This window comes from Patagioenas fasciata, chromosome 7 (genome assembly GCF_037038585.1).
Source record: "Patagioenas fasciata isolate bPatFas1 chromosome 7, bPatFas1.hap1, whole genome shotgun sequence".
Taxonomy (NCBI): Eukaryota; Metazoa; Chordata; class Aves; order Columbiformes; family Columbidae; genus Patagioenas; species Patagioenas fasciata.
In genome coordinates this window covers 1,703,613-1,726,342 of record NC_092526.1, presented here as the reverse complement: position 1 = coordinate 1,726,342, position 22,730 = coordinate 1,703,613, and the positions used below count along the sequence as shown (strand labels likewise).

The 22,730-nt window shown below is 42.5% G+C and overlaps 1 protein-coding gene across 3 annotated transcripts in view; it reads left to right on the top strand.

Annotated features, from left to right (window-relative positions):
• Window positions 1-22,730, top strand: part of GALNT13 (polypeptide N-acetylgalactosaminyltransferase 13) — a 113,248-nt gene that overhangs the window by 43,357 nt on the left and 47,161 nt on the right. For all 3 annotated transcript variants that reach the window (XM_065841362.2, XM_071810651.1, XM_071810652.1), the window contains exons 4-7: window positions 325-493; window positions 17,041-17,207; window positions 19,012-19,219; window positions 20,198-20,368. In XM_065841362.2, coding sequence (XP_065697434.1) covers window positions 325-493; window positions 17,041-17,207; window positions 19,012-19,219; window positions 20,198-20,368 — 715 coding nt within the window. The remainder of the gene's footprint in view (window positions 1-324; window positions 494-17,040; window positions 17,208-19,011; window positions 19,220-20,197; window positions 20,369-22,730) is intronic.

Here is a 22,730-nt window from a genome sequence, read left to right as displayed (position 1 = left end):
TGTGGAATCTCGTGGAGAACCTGGTGCTGTGCTCTGAAACCCTGGCGTCTATTGAGGATGGTGATCTACTGTCATGGCCATTGCAACCAAAAGCTGCAAGTGGCCAAATCTGGGGTTTGTAATCATCTTAGAAAGTAACTAGAAATAAATTCAGATCCCTGTAGAGGTAAAACCTTCCAGCGGAGCACAGGGAAAATTGTGCATTGTTGTGTTTTGGTTTTCTAACATTCCTTGTTGAACACCAAGAATGGTGGAACTCGGTTGGTGAAGAACGCAACTGCCGCCCATGTACTAAAAGTCGCCTTTTGCTCTGTTGCGTTCCAGCCGTTATTTCTCGGAACCAGGAGGGGCCTGGCGAGATGGGGAAGGCCGTCCTCATCCCCAGGGACGAGCAGGACAAGATGAAAGAGCTCTTCAAAATCAACCAGTTCAACCTCATGGCCAGCGACCTGATCGCCCTCAACCGCAGTTTGCCCGACGTGAGGCTGGAGGGGTGAGTCTGGTTCATTAGCTGACGTCGTTAGCAGTCGCCAAAGGAATCTATTTGAAAACACCGGGATTTACCGGTTCTAGGTTCTCTTTCTCATGCAAACTTTCTTAGGAGAAGAGTTACTGCATTGCAAGCGTTATTATCCTGATTTATCTTGTGAACGGATGAAAATTGCCAGCTTAGAGCAAACACTTTACATTGCAGCATGTAGCAAAATGCCCTCTGGTGTCTCTTATCACCTGCAATCAGTTCAATATTTTTTTCTTCAGGGAAAACTTCATTTTTAAGGTTTTAAAATGATAACATTATCGATGTCTACTTTACAAATTTTCATCGTTATGCTGTCGGCATTTAGAAATTGATATTTTAATGCTGGTAAAGACAAAATGCTACCAATGCTAAAAACTACCTACGGGACGTAGTTTTCTTTTAGTTTTACCCATAGGCATTCCTGGAACAAGCAGAATTTTATAGAACATCTTTCAAAATGTTTTGCAAAGATACCAAAACCGAAGGGCGTTTTGCGGGGGGTTTATTTTGTTTTTAAGTCTAATAACTTATTATTGTTATTTCTGAGTGAGACCTGAAGTCTGTGTGTTGACTTTGAGACTGAGGAGCAGCTTGGGGGGTGTTTCACCAAATCCATTGCATTATTTTTTTAATGGAATTTCCAGATTAATTTTCCGAGTCGCAACAGTGGCCTCGTGTTTACACGTATGTTTGACATCAAAGTACAAACGTGCATGTTTATCTCCATTTAAATAGCCATTCCGATTGCTGTCTAAAGTGTCTGTAACAAATCACGGTACTTAAAAAATTAGGTGTGTTGTAGACGTTGTTTTCAGGGGTTGGCGGATTTTGTCCAGTGTTAAAGCTGACAGAACAGGCTGCCAGGGCTATTTTATATGAAACTTTTGCATAAAAGGACATTCTCCTAAGAATCTTTGGCTGAAATTACATGCGTGGAGCAGTATCCAAACTTACTGACTTCGGCAAATACATTTTTAGAGGTGGGGATTTTATTTTCCAATTATTTTTGTTTTATAGAAACCTACTATTGATTGAATTTTACCTTTTTCCAGTTCAGTTTTTCCCCTGTTCTACCTCAGCTACGTGAATGACCTTGATGTATAGGTACTATAGCATATAACAACTAAAAATGTAGAGAAATATAAGCATAGCTCTATACAAGTGGTCGGGTCTTCTAACGTCTCCCATTCATTTCGCTTTTTAACCTGAATTATCACTTAGCTAAAATCTTGCTTATTATGCTTGGTTTGCAATGAAATTCCTCAGGTTCCCATGAGATTTAAAACGCAATAAATGCCTTGTCCCCTGGACTGTATTTGTAAATGCGTTGCATGCTCATCTCTCATCAGTGTGGCCTTTGCAGCCCACGAAGGGACAAAACCCGACAATTCCATGTACCAGAACCAGGGCCACTTGCAAAGCCTCCTGCTCTCTTTGGCTTTGGCTTTGCCCTGGGAGCAAACGTTGGGGAAAAACTGCATATTTTGGAAAAAACAGGTAAAACGTTCAACTTAATGAATAGTTCTGCTCAGGCTAAGGGAGATTAGCTATTCAATACCGAGAGAAATCTGTCTAAATGCATTTTCCTGATGAAAAGAGGTTCAATATTCTTTGTAGAAAGCACAGGCTATTACGGGATTTAGAGAAAAAATAAAAAAATCTCATTTTCCTCTTCAGACAGACGCTTTCTGTACATATCCCATCTTTAGGGAGTGTTAAATTGTTCTATTAAATTGTTCTGAAAGCCAATTTATAATGCTTTGCTGTTAAGGAAGAATATGATTTTATGGTTAATGTATTTAGTCTGTGACAGAAAGACATAGTTTTATTGTTGTAGGGACAGAGGCATCCGATTCGCATTGGGTGTCTAACTCATCGTGCCTTTTGTATTGTAATGCAAGCGTTTCTTTTGGCGGCCAGGAAGGCTTCTGTGGCAAAATTAGATGAATAGAAGGAAAGAAGAATAAGAAATGTTCTTGCTGGAGGTGCTGCGTAGTGGGAAATTCATAATAACCTGTGTAGGTGTGGATAGTGCTGTGCACAAGTAATCAGCAGCTGGTGAAAAGGTCAGTGCTGTCAGGGTGTAAATGTGTTAAGTGCGCTAAACGCAGCACGAAACTTGAAGACGGAACTTTGCTGGGAGGTTTTGGGGTGGGATTGGGGAGTTTGGAGCCGGGATCATCCCTTGGAGCTCAGCATCTCCCCATGGACACAGCGACTTTCGGTCTGGGGCTGGTTGAAGGCTGAGATATTGGAAAAGTCACCCCATGCATCTATTTTTTCTCTCAGTGATGTCCCCTTCCTGCTCTTGGTGCTGTTGAGTAGAGGCTTAAAGCAGAAAATGATGTGTCTGATTTCCCACACCCTGTCCTCAATGAAAAGATAAGCTCAGCTTACACGTTGGTCCTGCGTTTAGAAGGTTTTATGGTTTTCAACTGTGCTTTAACCCTAAATGCAAAGTGTCATCCCCTGGTGACATTTCCCATGGCCTTCATAGCTCTACGAAAATGATTCAGTTTTGTGCATGATAGTATTATGTCTATGTAGCAAAGAATGTCTACAAATAGGTGTAAGAATTCTGGCAAGAAACAGCCCCCCAAAAAGAAGAGTCTTGTTGCAGTTTCTCATTCTAGGAATTCATTCTTCAGTTGTGCTACAGCACAGTTGTTGGCAAAGGCATTGGGAAGAGGGCAGGGAAAGGCAAGGAGTACAGTGATGCGGGAGCTTTTTCATTGTTGTGAGGTGTGTCTATATATATATTTTTATATATATAATATATATAAAATATATAATAGTTTTATATAAAGATATTATTTTAAAATTATATGTAATTTTATTTATATATGTGTGTATATATTTTATATATAATATATAAAATATATTTTAATATAAATATATTATTTTAAAATTATACGTAATTTTATTTTTATATAAGTGTATATATATAATGTATATATAAAAATATAATAGTTTTATTTAAAAAAATTATTTTTAAATTATAGGTAATTTTATTTTTTTATATATATATGTGTATATAATCCATTCCCATTCTGTTCCTGTTTCGCCCTTCCTCATTCTTTTCCCCTCTTTGTTCCTCACTGCCCATGTTTATTCACTCAGACAATGTTATCGCGTCCTCCTGATGTGCGTGTGGAGGTTTCTCCTGCTTCGCCAAGGCCGCTCTCGTCTGCTTTGCTGTGCTTCAGGGGTCAGTGTGCAGTGCACAGACCTGGAGGAAGGGTCAGAGATGCTGCTCGGTCCTTGTCGCTCCCTCAGTCTGGTCCTCACATCCCATGGTGGTAGATGTCAATAATACCAGAGCTCTTGTCTTCGGGATCATCGCTGCTTTTGTGACTCCAAATGATCAAAGTAGCACTGTGGCGAACGGAGTGGTTGGGTGTGAATGGCATTGGAGTCTGAATAAGAAAAACAAAATTAGGGGGGGGGAAAAATCCAAGAGAATCCTAATTTTTTGACATTAGTGCATGAAAGAGCCTCTGAAACTTTTTATGATCCTCTGCTTCTGATTAAATGTTTGGTAATTCTGCAACCACAGTGTTTGTAAGATGAGAGAGGTTTTGTTTCCCCAAAGGAAGAATGTTAGATTTCTAAAAAAACCATTGATTTTATGAGTTTCAGCAAGACAGGGAAGGCTGAGTTTGTTGCTGGGTAATGATAAACTCCCTGCACAGTTTTGGGAAATACGGTGTTTGTCTCTTGTCTGGTCTTTCTCCCACATGGGGATATTTGTGGATAGACCTGGGGTGATGTCCTGAGCTCAACCAGGTTTGCTCTGACACCTGTAGGAACGAGGTCTCCAAAATCACCTCCCGTGTGCAGTCAAGTCCCATCGTGTTCTGCTCTGTGTCGATGTTGTAGTTCCAGCTGACGAATGCGACTGTCACACAAACACTTTAACTCGCTCCCCATCGCATCTCATGTTGTCTACCCGAGAATGTCCCTCGGTTGCCTGGGTTCTGTAGGTAATGTCCCACTGGAAGATTTTAATCAGTGTCAGGTCTAATTTGAAGTAGCTATTGATTAAACCTTAAACCCAATTTAATTCAACATAGAAATGTTTAATTCTATTTGTAAGCATTTTCTCCGGCAAGGGAAGAAATCCATTTTCAATCTTTTCTGGATGAGCAAGGTTGCAAGTGTTGTTCCACAAATTGCTAAACCATTATAATTGGATTTTCTTATCACTGGAATTTAGGCTGAAGTTAGCTGGTGCCTTGTGTGTGTGTGTGCTTAGGAGGATGTGTTTCTGATCAGAAACAAACTCGCCGTTACTCTTTCCAGAATGATAATGTATCTTAAATTCGGTTCCATAGTTTTGTGTTGGTTTCTTCAAAGCAAAACCCTTGACAAGTGGTCTCGGGGTGGGGGAACAGGCTCTGAAGCAGCAGAGTACAAGTGGCAATCAGTGCCTGTGGAAATTTCCTTTGTGAAACATCCTTTAAGTGCCTTGAACTCCATGTTACAGGGCAGGAGGCTTGATGAGATTTGGTGTTTGATTTTACAAGACCACTATTTGTTTTTCATGCAATTTAGTCCGGATAAAGTAGAGTAGATTGTTTTGGTTTGTGTTGTTCATGTCTAATCCATTTGTTTTGCAACAGCAAGTGTTGTATTAGTTCTTTTTCCAGCTCTAAGTCGTGGCAGATCAAGTACATAAGAGTTCCTTTGTTGCCAGGTTTGTCTGCTTGCAACTTCATATAATGAAAGGCTAATTATTTTTCAGATTTTTCTGTGTATATAGTTGTGCATAGCAAAACTATAAACCACCTGTGAACAAGCAAGCTCAGGGACAAATCACTAATTAGTTTTGTCTAGAAATTACTTTGAAATGACAGCTTAGAAATTACTCTACCTTGTTTGGGGTGGAAAGCGCCCAGGGTGACTGTCGGTAGGGAGAGAAAGCACATACAGGTAATCTGGGTAAGATCAAAGCCAATTCCCAATGTATAAATTAGCTAAAGACTCTTAAGATTAAAAGAAGTAATTCTCCAGCAATGAGAAGAATATGTTCATGAGGCAACAGATGGCTTCTCAACTGGATTTGTGAGCCGTTCATCTGTACTTTCCCACAGCAAAAGGAACAATTTAAGTTTGTTGCTATTTCCCTTTGCTGCTGTTTCTCCCATAACGTGTGGGCTTTGATTCCACTCTGGCGTTCAGCTCTGCTGTAGCTGTACCGTGCTGGGTTAGAGATATATGTATATATCTACATATATGTATCTACATCTATCCATCCATCTATCCATCCATCTATCCATCCATCCATCTATCTATCTATCTATCTCACATAACTCTCCCTGCAAGGTGGGCACAGCAAGGCAGGACTTGGCTAGAGATTGTGCCTCAAGTGAAATTAGCTGAGCTAACGAAAGGAGAGGAGATATTTTTGGTCATGTTTACACATAAATGTAAATTGGCCAAATGTGTCCTTGTTGTATAGCATCTTGATGTATTTGGGGAAATTCCACTTAAAATATATTTTCTAACCATTGGGTAGCTGGTGTTTCTAAAGGCGACCGTAATGGACCACAATAACTTACCAGGTTTTTATTTATTACTCGTATTGTGGCCGTGCCCATTGGAAGCCTGAGATTCCAGAAGTGCTTATGGTCCTTTTATTACTGACTTTGTCTTATTAAATTGTTTCTAATTGTTGAACTCTCGATTCCCCCATCCTGCCAAAGCAACAGCAGCTTCCATGAGGTTCTTATATGCAGGATTGCTCCTAAAATTAAAGCTTTCCTGCTCTCAGAGCATTGATAGAGGGTGGTAGATACAAGGAGGGCTCTGGCAGTTAGTGATTTGTGGTTTTAATGCATAGGTGAGAGTATTATCTATATATACATGCGTGCCAGGTGAAGCCTGCTGTAGGTGATGGGACAGTCGTGGGTACAAAGGGAAGATGTTTGATCTGAACGCCATCAGCAAAGCACCCGTGTGTGCGAAGAGAAGCAAATGCGAGGGCTCAGCAGAGGTTTGTTTGTACAGCTCATTTAAATGGAAGCGACTTACCCTTGTTAATCTGAAAATGGATTAAGCTTCTCTGCATTGGGAGGTGCACATCTACATTTGAGATGCTGTTAGGGATAAGGGATTGTGTCTGGAGGTTGTGTCGGTGGTTTTGGCTGTTGACCTAGTTAGTTCTCTTTATTTAGTTCTGGAATTTATTTGTAGGCATGGATAGACATGAATCTTTGAAGATGTCCTTTATTCCAAACCTTTGGAAGTTTGCTTTCCAGAAAGATAAACTCACTTGTTTGACACGGTTTGGTGTGGAGTGTGGTCTGCTTTGGAGTACAGCACTGAATATGAGGAGGTATGATTGTAAAATAGAAGCAGTCAGCTCCTTGTTAAGTGGTAGAATAACTGAAAGCAAATTCCAGTTCCTGGCAGCACAGCGGCCTTGGCAGAGGGACCCCCAAAACGGCTCAATTAGGGATAAGGAATGATCTTATCGATAGAGGACTTTGTCTAAAGAAGAGATATTTATTTCCTTTATTGTTGGTTTCAGATTACTTTAAATATTTATAGAGTAATAACCAGCTTATGTAAAAGAAAGGGTGTTTAGATCCTGTGACAAACACCTCAGTGTTATTTGCAGTATTGTTCTCTTCCTCCCCCTGCCCCGAGTAATGGATTTGCAGTTCCTCTTGCCCCCAGCCCTGCTGGGACTTTGGTTCCTTCCCATCGGATCTTCTGCTGAGGGTGGTTAATTGAAGGGTTTGTTTGGCATGGCTTACTTGTCTTTTAAAATTACACGGCTATTTCACGTTTTTAAAGTTTGGGAAGGTTACCCTTGTTGCAAGGATCAGCACGTTCCTAGTTTTCCCATAAATATCCTAAATAACATAACAAGAAGTTAAACCTTTAGGTGTTTAGTCCTGCTGTGGTGTGCGCTTTGGGAAGATACGCGGTGTTGGAACACAAAGGGTGGATGTTTGTGTTGGACGGACGTTTGTGTTGGACGGATGTTTCTGTTTCTGCAGCTGGTCCAGGGATGGTTCCCCATGTCCCTCCCTGGCCACAGAGTCCCCGGCCAGCAGCTGTGACTCCGTTTTCTGATGTAGGTGTGAAATTGGCTCCTGGGAGCGGAGCCGTCCCCTCTGCCCGCTCGTGGCTCTCACGGGTCCTGCGGCTGCTGCTGTTGGACCAGCCGGTTGTTGCGAGGAGCAGAGTTCAGCTTTTCCATGTGCCTGGAAGGGAAATGTGGGAATGAGTCTCTGGGTTCACTTGGGGAAGTGAGAAGAGGCTGCACAATTACATTCAGCAGCAAGAAACAAACTAATCACGGTTTCTTTACCAAAACAAGAGTCCTTAATGATTTAACCACGTTGTTATGTTTTTTTCTTATTTTTTAAAGAGGACTGAGACAAGCAGGTGCTGTTGCAGCCTGTTTGCTGATTATTCTGCACCCAGATCACCACCATACATTCATTTCTGCAGGCAGCTGAGCACTGGACAGTCAAAGCAATAAAGATCCTTGGTTTGGATTTTATTAGCAGGTATGTAGAGAGCTTCAGCATCACAGTGAGTCTCTTATGACCTCCAAGCAGCAGTAAAGACCAGTTTAAAGTGTCTGTCCGAGGCAGTAGAAGCTCTGGCCACCTCCCAGCGTCTGTCCTGCTGGAGCTGGTTGTGGTGGATGCAACACTGGGCACCTGCTGGTTTTGGGGTGTCTGTCCCACTCTGCCGACAGCACGGTCTTGTTTTGGGGAGCTGCTTGTGGCGTGGAGAGCAAATTCACTTTGTCACAAAGGAGGAATCTGAAGCAGTTGCGAGAATGGCAGGAGATAAGCCTGCGTGGATAACGATGCTCCTGCTTCGTGTCCTCCCTATGGAAGCTCTTCACCTTGCTGGTGAAATCAGCTGCTCTCCACCTTATTCCCTGAACGCCATTGAAAATTCATGCATTATTGTTGCAAGTAAGAACACAATAAGAGAAAGTAGTTTCCCAGTAATTTACGTGGTGGTGTGCGCAGACTGGAAAAAGCACTTTGGATTTTGAAGGCTGCGTTTGGCGACTTCCAGAAGCCGTGCGGCACTGATCCCCCTGGACTGGCAAATGGAAGGTGGAGGTGCAGGGATATGCAGAATTTCACCCCTTAGCTGGGGCCTCCGGAGCTGTGTGAAAGCACAAGCATGTGAAAATGATTTATTTGGTTCTTGCATCCTTTATTGCGTATAAGGTGTTTCGGGGATTCAAAATTCATACTTGTTAAAATATTTTCAAAATTGCTTAACAATGTTGAGTTTAGCTGGGTGCATTTCAAAGGAGATTCAGCAATGATATAATGAAAAATGACACTGGAAGCAGAACAAAATTCATGATCAAAAACCATCCAAGAAAGCCTGATCTGCACCGTAATTACCATTACAGATCTTTGGTTTTTGTTGGAAAAAGTGGAGAAAGTACAAAGGGGCCTTTAGTATCGTCCTCTGAAAAAGAAATAGTGTCCTCTGTGTTGTTTGCTTTTTATAATACAGTGCTGGGTTATTGTGTTCCTCATCAAACATAAAAAGAACTTCAGAGTGTTTAGTAAGTGACTGCTGAAGTAACTTCTGAAATATTAAAATGGATTTGGGGTTGAAAATCCCCAAAGAGGATTTGATATTGAAGGCTGTACATGGAGCTTTATGAACAGCGGTAGCTGAAGGAGTGAGTGAAGGGTCTGTGCTCCTACAAACCGCAAAGCTATTTATACTGTGTAATGGAACACCGAGGAACAACTTTCATGAGGTATTTCACATCCATCATCTGCTGGATATAAAAATTGGTTAGCTTGGGAGGATTTTGATACAGGGAAATTCAGTAAGACAATGTGGATGCAGTTCCGACACAGCTCTGCTTTAGGTGAAGTGAATTCTTGTTCAATTAATTTCTATTTACCTTTCATTTGCATAGATTTCAGTTTAAAATATGAACTGTTGCAATGTAAATTATTAAAGCAGGGTTTAAAGCTGTGTGCTCTGAGGTGCTAGTGCTGCTCTGGCAGGGAACTCAGACACTCAGCTGCCTTCTCCTCTGCTCATAATGCTCTACCATAGAGTTCATCTTGACAATTTCCCTGGGTAACTTACAGATCTTATTTAAACTAGATGGGAAGAGCCTATTTCAGGCAATAGGATTTTTGCAGTAGGAGAGTTATCACTTACTGTGGAAATACATGATTTCTCACTGTGGTAGCTAACTTGGGCTGCAGCGTGGGGCTTATAGGAAGCAGAACCGAACCCGAACAGTGGCGATCTGCACGTGAGAATTGCGTTGGGAACTTGGAAAGGGAACTTTGCGATGTGGGATTGTCCTCTAAACGCAGTTTCCGAGGGCTCTGTGGGTGTTTGAGCAGAAATGATGGCTGGGGTTACCCCAGGCCGCATTTGGCTTCCCAGGAGGTGCTTGGGGTTTCAAAATCACTTCAGCAAGGTGAAACAGAGATTTTTGCTGCCATTCTTTGTAGAGGGAAACCAGAAGTGGCCTCCCACTACCACCAAACATCAAATATGCTGGGTTTTTTGCCTGGATATTTTTTAAATTAAGTGCAACTCTTCCTTTTGTTTCTAAGTGCTGTTGAAGATCAGAGGCAGATGGAAACATGTTGAGTATTTCTGTGGGTACCACCGCTGTCCCACTGGAATACCGCGATATACAAGCAAAGCACAACATTCGTTATGTGCTATTAGCATAGGATAAAGCATCCTGATGTGCCTTGGCATATAATCGATACGCACTGATGCGATTTGGCATCTCGTGAGGTATCTGAGCGTGATGGCGGCGTGTTCTGGGTCCAAAGGGAGATAAAGAAACACCAGTGGCTGCAGCTTTGCTACGGAGCGATGTCTTCATCTCTGCAAGGGCAAGGGACACCTGAGCATCCAGACTTGCTATTGGGGTAATGAGAACTGGCCGATTTCGGGCTTTCTGCATTTCATCAGAACATTAGGATGAGAGGAAATGGCCTCAAGTTGCGCAGGGGAGGTTGAGGTTGGATTTAGGAACAATTTCTTCCCCAAAGGGCTGTGGGGCATTGGAACAGGCTGCCCAGGGCAGTGCTGGAGTCACCATCCCTGGAGGGCTGGACAGACGGACATGAGGTTCTCAGGACATGGGGCAGTGCCAGGGGTGGGTTGTGGCTGGACTCAATCTTGAGGTTCTCTTCCAACCAAAGTGGGGTGATGTTGGAGAGGGAACAGGGGGGTACATGCCCAAGGTGCCAGCGTTGGTGGTGAGTGCTACAGGAACACCTCGGGCTGTTCCTGCCTGGTTTTTGAGGGCATCCAGCGGCTCAGGAGGTGTCACTGCCTGCTGAAGAAATGCCCATGGCTGTGGGGTCCCAGGGGTGGGTGGTTCTTGTCCTTGGACTGGGGCTCTTCATGTGGCAAAAGCGGTGTTGGTGTGCGGTGCGGCAGAGGGAAAGCTGCTTGTCTTGAATGGGCAATCTGGGCTTTTTAAAGGCTTCACTGAGAGCCCTGTGTTACAGAAAATGCAGCATTACAGAGCAGCGAAGCCACACCAGCCCTCAGCTGCGAGATTTAAACACCAAAATAACCTAGAAGGAGTCAATCACGTTAAGCTGTTTCATAATCTTTTCTTCAGAGTGTGTTTTGCCATCTGTTTTTGTTGGGAAGGTGCAGGGAGCAGGGGGGGAGGATGAAGGATGGTGACAGAAGAGGGATGAAGGATGGTGACAGAGGAAGGATGAAGGATGGTGACAGAGGAGGGATGAAGTAGTTTTGGTAGGTGTGATGAGCTGTTTAAAGGTGAACTTATCACTTTTTGTGTAAGATTGTTCTTGATCATTCATCAAAAATAAGGTGTGAATGTGATGCTAAACTAAGACAGTGAAATAACCGCAAAGTATAAAGTTGACTGGAAGGTGACCACACCTGTGAAAAGATGAATTTATCGATTTGCTTTGTAACTTCCGATGTTTTGGCAGTCCGCTTCGCTACAGCGTTGTCATTTCTAACAGGCACTTTTGCAGAGGATCTTGCTGCGTAATGATTAATTCATCACTTCTGGTTATACTGCTTTTTGCTGTGGGTTTATGTGCATTCTTGTGACATTAGGAGTGAGTTTTTCCCCTGTCTCGATAATGCTTTCAGTTTCTGGTTGGAAAAGACCTTTAAAATAATTGAGTTCAATCATTACCCAGCACTGCCAAGTCCACCTCTACCCCATGTCCTGAGAACCACGTGTCCGTCTGTCCAGCCCTCCAGGGATGGTGACTCCAGCACTGCCCTGGGCAGCCTGTTCCAATGCCCCACAGCCCTTTGGGGGAGAAATTGTTCCTAATATCCATTCCTTTAACATTTCTTTCAGATGTTTCCTACTTACTGCACATATTAATGCTTTCCCACAATCATCCGTACATTGTGGTGCTGCAAATAGTGATTCCAGTGGAATGTAGTGTTGCATCAGAACATTGTTCATCATAAATAATAAATACCTGTGAGGAGAGAGACCTTGCTAACCCACAGAGACAAGTTGAGGTTGCCTGTGTGCCTATGTGTCAGTTCTTATGTATGTATAGATAAACCATCTACATACAAGCTTGTGTAAATATATATAAACCTATGTTTCCTAGATAACTTGAATAATTCTACTACAGATTGCACTGCTGGCACTGGAGTGTACGGTAAATGTGGTCACATAGAGGAATCACATCAGGGATCTGCATTACCAGCCTTTTCTTTATGGCTGTTGGTCGTTTATCTTTTCACTAAAACAAAGCAATAAAAGGTAACGACTAAATAATCATCAAGATCCCTCAAGTCATATAAACTACAAATATTTAACACAGTTCTGGATGTTCCCAAATGCATCATATACAAAATGCTGCCTAATAAATTTTATATAATATTTCTACTCTCATTTCTTTCCCTTCAAATACTTTGCTTTCACGGATGATCTTTTACCTTGAGTTTCTTCCCTGAGAAATCCAGCCCAGCTCTGGAAGGGATAAAACCACTGTGCAAGCCCATGCGCTCACATCGCCTGCACACGGCTGATGGGGAGGGTGGCAAATAGGTCGTCTCGCTCTGTTTCCATGTTATTGATCTTGGAAAATGTGTTTTTCTCACATTTAAACAGCCGTATTTACTTCATGTGTATTCATAAAGAAACATCTGATGAGTGCCTGAGAAAAGCAGTGTTTCTGGGGAAGAGTTTCAGTGTCGGGGCATGTTGAACAATCAGTCTGCATTGTAACTGCGCAGGCTGGCGGAGAGGGAGTCCTTGTGTTCCATAGCCTCTGAGTAGCAGATGACTTATTTATTGTTTCTTCAGCAAGTGGTGTGTTTGTGAATTAGAACAAAATGCAGCGTGAGTCATTTGTCATTTCAGGAAAGGGACGGGAAAGGTTTTTATCCTCTGTGCGCTTACAAACACTTCCAAGTGAGCAGGGGATCTGGTTGGGGCTGAAAGCCCATTAGAGGTGAGCTGGGAGGGCAGGATGGAAATTGGTTGTGACTGAGCCTTCCCTGGGGATGGACACGGGGAAAACAGAGCCCAGATCCCCGAGATGTCACCCCCGTCATGGGACCTGCTCCACCAAGAGAGGTGGTGGCTGAACCATCCCTGGAGACATCCCAGGCCAGGCTGGACGGGGCTCTGAGCAACCTGAGCTGGTGAAGATGTCCCTGTCATGGCAAGGGGGTCACTGGGGACATCCCTCCAACACAAACCATCTGTGATTCTACGAGCATGGGGTTCAGAGCGTGGGACAGGGTGCAAATCAGTCACATTTTTACGGATTGCGATTGTTTTCCATTGCACATCTTGCAGATGGCAACGGGAATTGCTTTAAGAGCAAGAACAGTGATTATACACCTACCGTATGGCTGCGTTATTACTGATCTTCGTTGTTTAACTTTTAAAGTGAATCAAACGCTCATGAAAATTGCTTTGAGCGAGTTTAGTGAAAACTAATCAGTGTCTCGTTTCCACCAGAGAGCAAAGGGCTGTTGGTAAAAGCAAACACTTCCAAACCAGAGCAGTCTCAGCTTTGCGACAATTGATATTTTGATTTCTGTATCTCCTATCTGCTCCTTCCTTCATCTCCATTTGTTTTTAAGCACTGAGCTGGACGTGGCTAGGGATGTTTTCCGCTTAATTCAAGCGATAAGTGTTTTCACTGTAGGAATGATGGTTCTGGACTCAAATCATCCCAAGGACCAGTGCAGGAGTCAGCTGTGATACACACTCATCAGTTAATGAGCTCTAATTATGTCCTGTCTGTGCACAGTTTGCCAACTCCAGAGCAGCTGCTTTTTAAAAATGTGGTCCTTAAGTCACTGTCCTGCTGCGCTGGAAACCTTCTGAGGATGGGAGGGAGGGAGGAATGCTCTGTAAGAAATAAAACATGAAATGATGCAACATGAAATACGCCCTGAGCTTCTGCCCCAAAATGTTGCTGCTCTTCAAGGTGGGATTCTTAGGGACATGGTTCAGTGACAGCGTTGGGTTAATGGTTGGAGGGTGATTCTATAATTCTATGATTCTACAATTAATGTGTTGCTGCCCTGTGATACTTCACGTTCCTCTTGCAGGCAAAGTGACCAAAGTCATCACAGTGCCCACATAACTTATGCTGTTGTGTCTATGTTGTGCTTGTGGCTTTAGAGGGAGCCCAAAAACTTGGACAAAACCCTGTGTTTTGTACACACAAATATCAACAACCCAGGAATATAGCTAAAAATCTCAGTGGGTCTGGTTCCTGGTGCCCATCATTAACAGTGCCTGGTTAACGTCTTGCCCTTGGCCTCTGATTTGCAAAACCAGCACAAGTGGGTGTCCAGAAACTCCCAGAAAGCAGAAGGAAATGGTTGTGGAGCCGCTCTCTGCTTTGCTGGGTCTCGTGGAGGTCGGCACAGGGCACGGCTTGCCAGAAAGGCTGGGCTAAACGTTCCCCTTGGTGCATCAAGTGCTGCAATAACATCTAATAAACTATAGATACACAAGGATTTAATGGTTTCATAGAGACAAACTACCAGCATTTACGTTTTCTGCTGAAATCAAATGACCCAAATTTTAAAAAGCGGATGAATTTAATTTAGCCTCTGATGAGCAGATGCGATAAGAACAAATCCCTGTACATCGCTTGGTGTACCTGGGGAAATATACATAACAGACCTGCAGAACAAACTGATCTGGAAATTGAATAATCCTCCTCCAGAGGGGGTAATCCCACCGTGTAATTGTCTGCGAGACTAAGGAGGGACGTGCAGCAGAGTCTTTTGGTGTGGATACAGGCAAATGCCATAAAAAGAGAAGAATTCCTCACTTTATGGTACAATATCTGATGTGGAGTCATTGTGAAAATTTAGAAGGAGGACATATGGAAAGGATGCTCTTCGTGGATTTTTATGACCTGATTTCTGGTAATTTGGATTGGTCTGTCTGCTGCAAAACATTGGATGTGCAGCCTCTTCATCAGTGTCCTCCGTTCATCCAGCCCGGAACTCTGGGTACCATAAGATACCTCGGAGAATAATGAGAATGACAGTTAAAGGACTGAAGATCCTGGCAAATCCTCCGTGATGATAAACATTCTGTTCCTTAATATTCCATTTGCACCGCAAAATTAGTGTTAAACTCCAAAAAGAAAAGGGAATACACTTTCCGTGTCTCATTTCATTACTGATGTGCATTTCTGAATATTTTTAACCATAATCTTATGCAGTGGTTCTTTTCCAGTTTCAAAAATTGTGTCTGTTTTAACTGTAAATAAAATGACTTGTGAAATACAGGACAAGCAGGATTTATTCCAGCTGTGTAGGTACTTTGAAGTATGGAAGACAACTCCGAGTGTAAACAGCCCTTCTGGTTTTCAGTCCGTGATATCCAGGGGTGACATGAGACGCCTTCCAAGGACAGTTAACGTCTGCGAGGAAAAACACAAATCCAAAATGCCCTTTTTTGGAGATGTTGCCCTGCTGGGCTCATCCTTTTTGAGATGCCTCTGGGTAAACAGAGGGTGTTGTCCTGGGTGATAATTAGTCAAGGGATTTTGTTTGTCGGAACTTTTGAATCTGGATTGCAGTTGATGGAGAGTTGTAGAATTACATTGCTGGAGTTGTGAAGGTGGGATGGCTACCAGCAAACTTCAGTGGTCCTCAGCAAATTGATGTCAAGACTGATGGGGATGTGTGTGTGTGGCATATATAATTTCATATATATATATATATAGAGAGAGAGTGTCACTATTAGCATTGGACTTTCTGCTCTCAGATCTAGTTACTAATGACTTATATGTGTATATATAAGCATGTCTATATATATATACTCATATTACCTGTTACGTGTGTAAATATATATGTCATTGTGTGTATATATGTACACCATAAACGTTTTACCTGTGCCACAGAAGCCGGTGGTATTCTGTATTCTTCTATATTCTCTCCTCACCTTGTACTTTGGAAGCGGTGGTCACGATGTTGTTTTATCTATTTTTCTTTAAATGTCACGGTGGCAGAAGAAAAGGTTAAAGAGAGTTTAGTTATGGTAGATGATGTTTGAGAAAGAAACTGGATGGACAAGGTGACTTTTCTTCAGGGACCTTATTAATTTGCTCCTTGGCCCTTGACAGAGAAGTTTTCTGTAGGGAGGAGGCTGCTAATGAATAATTCACTAATTTAGAATTTCTTGTAGAGAAGCTTTGAATTTGCATTATTACAAAAAAGATGCACTAAGGAGCTGTACATAATTTCTTCTTGCTTTAGAGCATCAGAAAATGATATGATAGTGAAATAGAAAAGTGGAGACAATGGTTAAGGATCCATATTAGGTGCGTTTAAATGATGTGGCTTGACCTGGGAGGACAGGTTGATGTAGGTGAGTTTGTATCTTTGAAATGTGTCCAAGATCTGTAACAAATGTGCACAATTTTGGGCTCTATTTTATAATAAGCAAACAGGTTTCCTTCACGTCCCCAAAAGCAGCAATGTTTACTATCCGTTGCTCGCTTTGCCTTAATTTCTATGTTTTCCAAAACCAGGTGAAATTATTGACCTCTTGTTCTTCCAATGAACAGGCACATAGAGTGTATGAGAAATAGTCATTTATTGCTGCTTTGTGAGAAACTGCCAAAGATGGGAAGATCTCAGATGCCTGTATGCTTTTAAACACAGAATTTGGGGTTTGTCCCAATAAAGACTTATTTGACCCTAGTCTAACTGTTCTGCACACCCTATATTCCCTGCCCTGCAGTTGTAATTAGCAATGTCAGGCCCCGTTGGCTGGGCACTCGGTGTTTGCAGCCAGGAGAGCTGTGACCGTGTCTCTGGATGCTCTGCTGTGTTTTCTTAGCGAGAAAACAGGATTTGAAATTCGCTTTGCCTTGGGGCTTCTGGCTGGAAGAGACCAGTAACTGGTTTGAAGTGTCCTCTGCTCGCCAGGCTTGAGACCCCTTTGTCAGGCTGTCCCAGCGGTAGAATTTAATCAAAGACTGACCCCTCCTTTTCTGTCGTCTTTTGTTTTGTTCTGTTCTTCCATTTCGTGGCAGGTGCAAGACCAAAGTGTACCCCGACGAGCTGCCCAACACGAGCGTGGTGATCGTGTTCCACAACGAGGCGTGGAGCACGCTGCTCCGCACCGTCTACAGCGTCATCAACCGCTCCCCGCGCCGCCTCCTCGCCGAGATCATCCTGGTGGACGACGCCAGCGAGAGAGGTGGGGTTTTGGGGTGGTTTAGCATCGTTTTGGGGATCCCGTGGGGTGGAGGGTGGCTTTTGTTGGGCTGGGCTGGACCCATCGCTGCTGGGGCTGCAGCAAACGGGCCGGGGGGTACAGAAGGGGTTAAAATGCATTTCCAGCGAGTAACAGAGCCAGAGGTTGGTTATCAGGTTGTAGATCATATATACGGTGCTCCTGTCCAGAGTTCTTGCACTGTGGCTTATCATCTCACATCGCTGTAAAGGACAGTCCCTTTTGCACATCTCTTTCTGTCACCGTCTCTTCAAACCCCCGTTCTGTGCTTTGGCTTTTCCCGATGTCCAAACCAAGCCAATTTCCCTCTATATTTGTGATTCATTTCGTTTGGTCTTGCCGTTTTCTTCTTCTTTTAAACCCAGGCTTTAGGAAGACAACAGTCTGCTGGTTAAACTGGTATTACCTGGAGAGGAATTGTGAAACATTCTGGGAATGGAATTAATGGAACGATGAATTTTCCTGGAGTAGCCAAATATATATAATGGCAAATAAAACATAGAGCTGCAACTGTTCCGAGACAGAGGGTGCAAGCCAAGCTGGCGTTTGTTTCTGCCCTGTGTATCATTAACAAAACTCTTAATTGCTTCAGAAAACAAAGAGGCTTAATGTTTCTCTGTGAAGACTTCAGCCCAAGTAACTACAGGTTTTCCTAAGAGCAAAGTTTTGGGTTCCTAAACAGCTCAAAAGGTGAAATTCATCCAAACTACACGTATTTGTATTTAACTGTAGACAAACCGGCAAAAGCGTGATCATTTTGCACTCACTGTTCATTGATGGGTTATTGCGAGGAAGGCAATCGTGGCTTTTTACCATCTCTGTGAGGTTTTCACGAGGTGCTCCAGCAGATGTGTGTGCGCGTGTGTGTGCGCGCGTGTGTGCACGCGTGTGTGCGTGCGTGTGCGCGCGCACGCGTGTGTGTGCGGGCTGTTTCCCGCGGGAACTGCAGCAGCGCAGCTCTCGCGCTTCGCGAAAACCTCTGAATGTGTCAAAACGCATTTCCCGTGTTCTGGCAAAGTCCAGGCAGGATGGTCCTGGGAGGGCCCGGCACGACGCATGGACTCTGTTGTTATGTTGGAAGCACTTGGTAGTTGCTAAACATAGCTAAGAATGATGGGTTCAGTCATTTTAATTCTAATTTTTATTTAATTTTAATTTTATGTTTAATGTTAATTTAAATTTAAATTTTATCTTTAATTTTAATTTTAAATTTAAATTGTTTGATATATTTTAAATTTAATTTTAAATTTTAATTTTATCTTTAATGTTTATTTTTATTTTATTTTTACTTTTATTCTTATTTTTATTTTTATTTTTATTTAATATTTTTTATTTTTTATTTTAATTTTAAGTTTAAATTTTTAAATGTAATTTAAAATTTTTATTTTATTTTTAATTTTTATTTTATTTTATTGTTAATTTTTATTTTTATTTTATTTTTATGTATTTTAATTTTATTTTTTAAATTTAATTTTTAATTTAATTTTGTCTTTAATTTTTATGTATTTTAATTTTATTTTATATTTTAATTTTATTTTTTAATTTAATTTTTAATTTAATTTCACCTTCAATTTTTATTTTATTTGTTTATTCTTATTTTTTATTTTATATTTTATATTTATATTTTCATTTATTTAAATTTAATATTTGAATTTAAATTTTATATTTGAATTTAACTTGTAAATTTTAATTTTCCATTTGAATTTTTAATTTCAATTTCAATTTCTTTTCTCTTGTTTTTCTTTCCGTTCGGCCGGGTGTCGGGCAGAGTTCCTGAAGGCCTCCTTGGAGAACTACGTGAAGAGCCTGGGCGTGCCGGTGCAGCTGGTGCGGATGGAGCAGCGGTCGGGGCTGATCCGCGCGCGGCTGCGCGGGGCCGCGGCCGCCTCGGGCCGGGTGCTCACCTTCCTGGACGCGCATTGCGAGTGCACCCTGGGCTGGCTGGAGCCGCTGCTGGCGCGGATCAAGGAGGACAGGTGAGGGCTGCGGAAAAAAAATAGACCTTACAATAATTCGTTCGTCTGAAAATGAGGCTTTTTTTTCAAATTTATTGGGAAGATCTAATATTTGTATCAAAATCTGATTTCTAAATAAAGCTTTTGGTTGCTATAGCAGGATTTCTGTTACTGACAGTAGAATACTAATACTAATAATGATGCCAGCAGTGATACCGACTTGTGCCGTTTACTTCCCCGAGCTCTGGGGGTCCCCCACACTGAGGGGTGTCCTTGTCCCTTGGTTTTACCAGACACAACTTTGTGTGACCTCTGATATTCTCTGGCATGTGTGCTTTCTTTTTCTTTCCCCCTTTTTCTTTTTCCCCACTTTTCTTTTTCACTTTTCCTTTTTCTCTTGTTTTCTTTTTTCACTTCTTTTCCGCATTTTTTCCTTTTTCACTGTTTTTCATGCTTTTCTGCACTTCTCCTGCAGTTTTTTCTTGTTTTTCCTCCTTTCCTTTTCCTTCTCCTCTCTTCTTTCTCCTCTCTTCTTTCTCCTCTCTTCTTTCTCCTCTCTTCTTTCTCCTCTCTTCTTTCTCCTCTCTTCTTCCTTCTTCTACCTCTTCTTCTTCTCTCTCTTTTTTCTCTTTGTTGTCTCTTGTCTCTTTCCTCTTTCTGCTTCCCGTTTCCCTCTTCTCTTTTCTCTTTCTTCCTGGTTTCCTTGTTTTCTATCTTTTCTTCTCCCTCTACCGCCTCCCTTTTCTCTTTTCTTAAGGTGATGCATTTTCCCCCTTCTTTCCGCATAAAGGGCCCTGCAAGTGCGACCTGGCAAGGGCCGTGTCCCCGAGCGGTGCCGCAGTGGCGGGGCCCTTGCTCTGCTGGGCGGAGCAGCATCGGAGAAGCCTCAAAATAAACCCAATATTCAGCATAACATGAACAAATATTTTGTTTAAAAAAGAGCCAATTTTTTGGTTTGTGTTTTTTTTGTGTTTTTTTTTTTTTTTCTTTTCTCAACAGGAAAACGGTCGTGTGCCCAATCATTGATGTGATCAGCGACGACACGTTTGAGTACATGGCCGGGTCTGATATGACGTACGGGGGGTTTAACTGGAAACTGAACTTTCGGTGGTACCCGGTTCCCCAGCGGGAGATGGACAGGAGGAAAGGAGACAGGACCTTGCCCGTCAGGTAAGGCCAACAGATCAAGAGCACTTGTTTATGTAGAGAATAATGCTTAATAGCTAAGATTTTGCTGCAGTATGAGAGAGAACACATCAGGTAGTTGTGGCGCGTTGTTCAGGGCAGAGAACACCAAGATCTGACCTCCTTAATGCTGCAAAGTAGCTGTCAGAGCTGAGAAAACTCCTATCTTCTTTTCAACATTCAGAAATCTAAAGTACCACCTGCTTTTGAAATCCTCCCTGTTTCTGCAAATAGCCGGTTGGCCTTGTGTGTTACTGGTTTTTCATAACTTAAGGCAAATATTAGCCTATATTTCGGAAACACACATTTTTGAACATTGACCCCGAGTGTTTGGTTATGGTGGTTTGTACTTAGAATGCATGTGTCTAGCGCCTAGGAAATCAAACCGATGACCACGCAAGCTCAGTCAGAATGGTCTAAGAGTAGATCCTGAATTCCTGTGGTCGTTCCTGACTTGTTTAATCGCTCAAACCAAAGGCTGTAACAAAACCCCTAGAAAAATGTTAAATGAAGCTGAAACAGAGCACGTTGAATAAGTTCCTTGCAATGGGTTATTTGCTCAGCTCTAATAGCTTCTGTGGTCTTCATAAAAAGATTCAAAAATAAAAGAATAAAAGCTCTCACAAGTGGATGTAATGATTTCAAACCTCATTTATGCCAGAAAATAGCCCAAATCTGTCATTTCATGCCCTTCAGAGCCTGGAGTCTGGGCAAGGGCTGGATTGGTTTGCATTTTAGATTTGGTTCTGGTTAGGAGCAAACAGGGTCCCAGGAGCAGGAGCATCCCGGCTCTTATTGCCTTCTCTTGAAATGGAGTCCCACTTAAAGTCAATCCAGAATCAGACATGTAGTTGACTCTTAACATTATTAAAACAAAAAAATAGCTGCTTTTTTTTCCTCTCCCCCACCAGCTTTTGGCTGGGGATTGTCTGGGCTTTTTGGGGTTCTCCAGGTACCATCAGCCCTGAGGTGTCAGAATCACCCATAGGTTCTACATCCCCAGAGGAAAAGGCAGGAGAAGCCCTTGTGCCAGTCAGGAATGGTTTTGGCAGCTCAGGCCACCTGAATATTCAGAAAATGGGAGGGATAAAAATAAACGAAAGCCAAACCCATATCAAAAATGTAGAAACAAGTTGGTGAATTCATTTCTTTTGTGCCATGTTGCTTTCTGCATTCTGTATCGTCATTTCAGTCTGGTGCAGGTTGACTATGTCCTTATTCGTATCTTTTCTTTGTGGAATAAGTCTAGAATATACAAACATCACTGGCTTATTGTTTGTTTGCATATATATGTAATATAGCAGCTGCACTCAAATTCTGCTTTTTGTTACATTGAAACTCCGTGCGATTGGCAAAAGTTTTACTCAAAATATTTCTCTTTCATAATAACATTCGTAGATTCCTGCCTTTGCTTTCTGCGTTTAAAATCGTCAGGCGTGCATTTTCAAGCTCTTGAGTTATTTTCTATACAGATGTATTATTTCTGTATAATTGGGTGTTTTTGCAGCGAAGGTCAGGACGGCTCACTGGTGCCAGCTCAGGAGTTCGGGTGATGTCCAAGGCACAAGGTGCCGGAATTTCTTCCCAGTTCCCAAACATTTGCCGAGGGACTCAAAGGATCTCTTAGATTGCCAAGTTAGGTATTTGAGTCAAGTCTCCGCCTTGGTTGGGATCTCTGGATTTAGTGGGGAAGAGGTTACTTGATTCAGTGACTCTGATATGTTGTCACACAGCGCAGCTGTGCCACAGCTTCCTTACCACACCCAGCACAAAAGGGACATTGGTTGGCGTATTCTTAGCAAACAGGTGGAGATTCGGAGGTGTCCCTCATGCTAATTAGTGTCCCTCGTCCTAATTAGCGATGCCTTGCCCTGGGCAGGTGGGGTTCTGATCCCAGATCCCTGTGTGGATGCTGCTCCTGCTCTTCACACACCAGTCCCGGCCACTTTTGCCCCTTATTTTTTCCTTCAGGTTCTTAAACCCCAGTCTGCCATCCCTTCTCTTGTTCTCATGGGGTTTTTTCCTCCCTTATGTAGCTTTTCTCAGGTCAGCAAACACCACGAGAGCATAACCTTTCCCAGAATAGTCCAAAATGGTCACTCTTCCCCAAAGAATCGCAGGTTTTGCAAGGGCAGCGAAGCCTTTCCAGTTTGCAAATGGTCCCAGTTTAAAGGTGGTGGGTATGGGTGGGCAGTTTTAATGATGGGGCAGTGAGTCCTGGATCTCCACCCCGAACCCTTCTCAGTAACCCCCTTCTTGGGGAAAGAGGATAGGAGTCAGTGGGCATCGGGTACTGAAGTTTTATTTATTTAAATGTACCTACAATTTTTTTACGTGTACAATGATC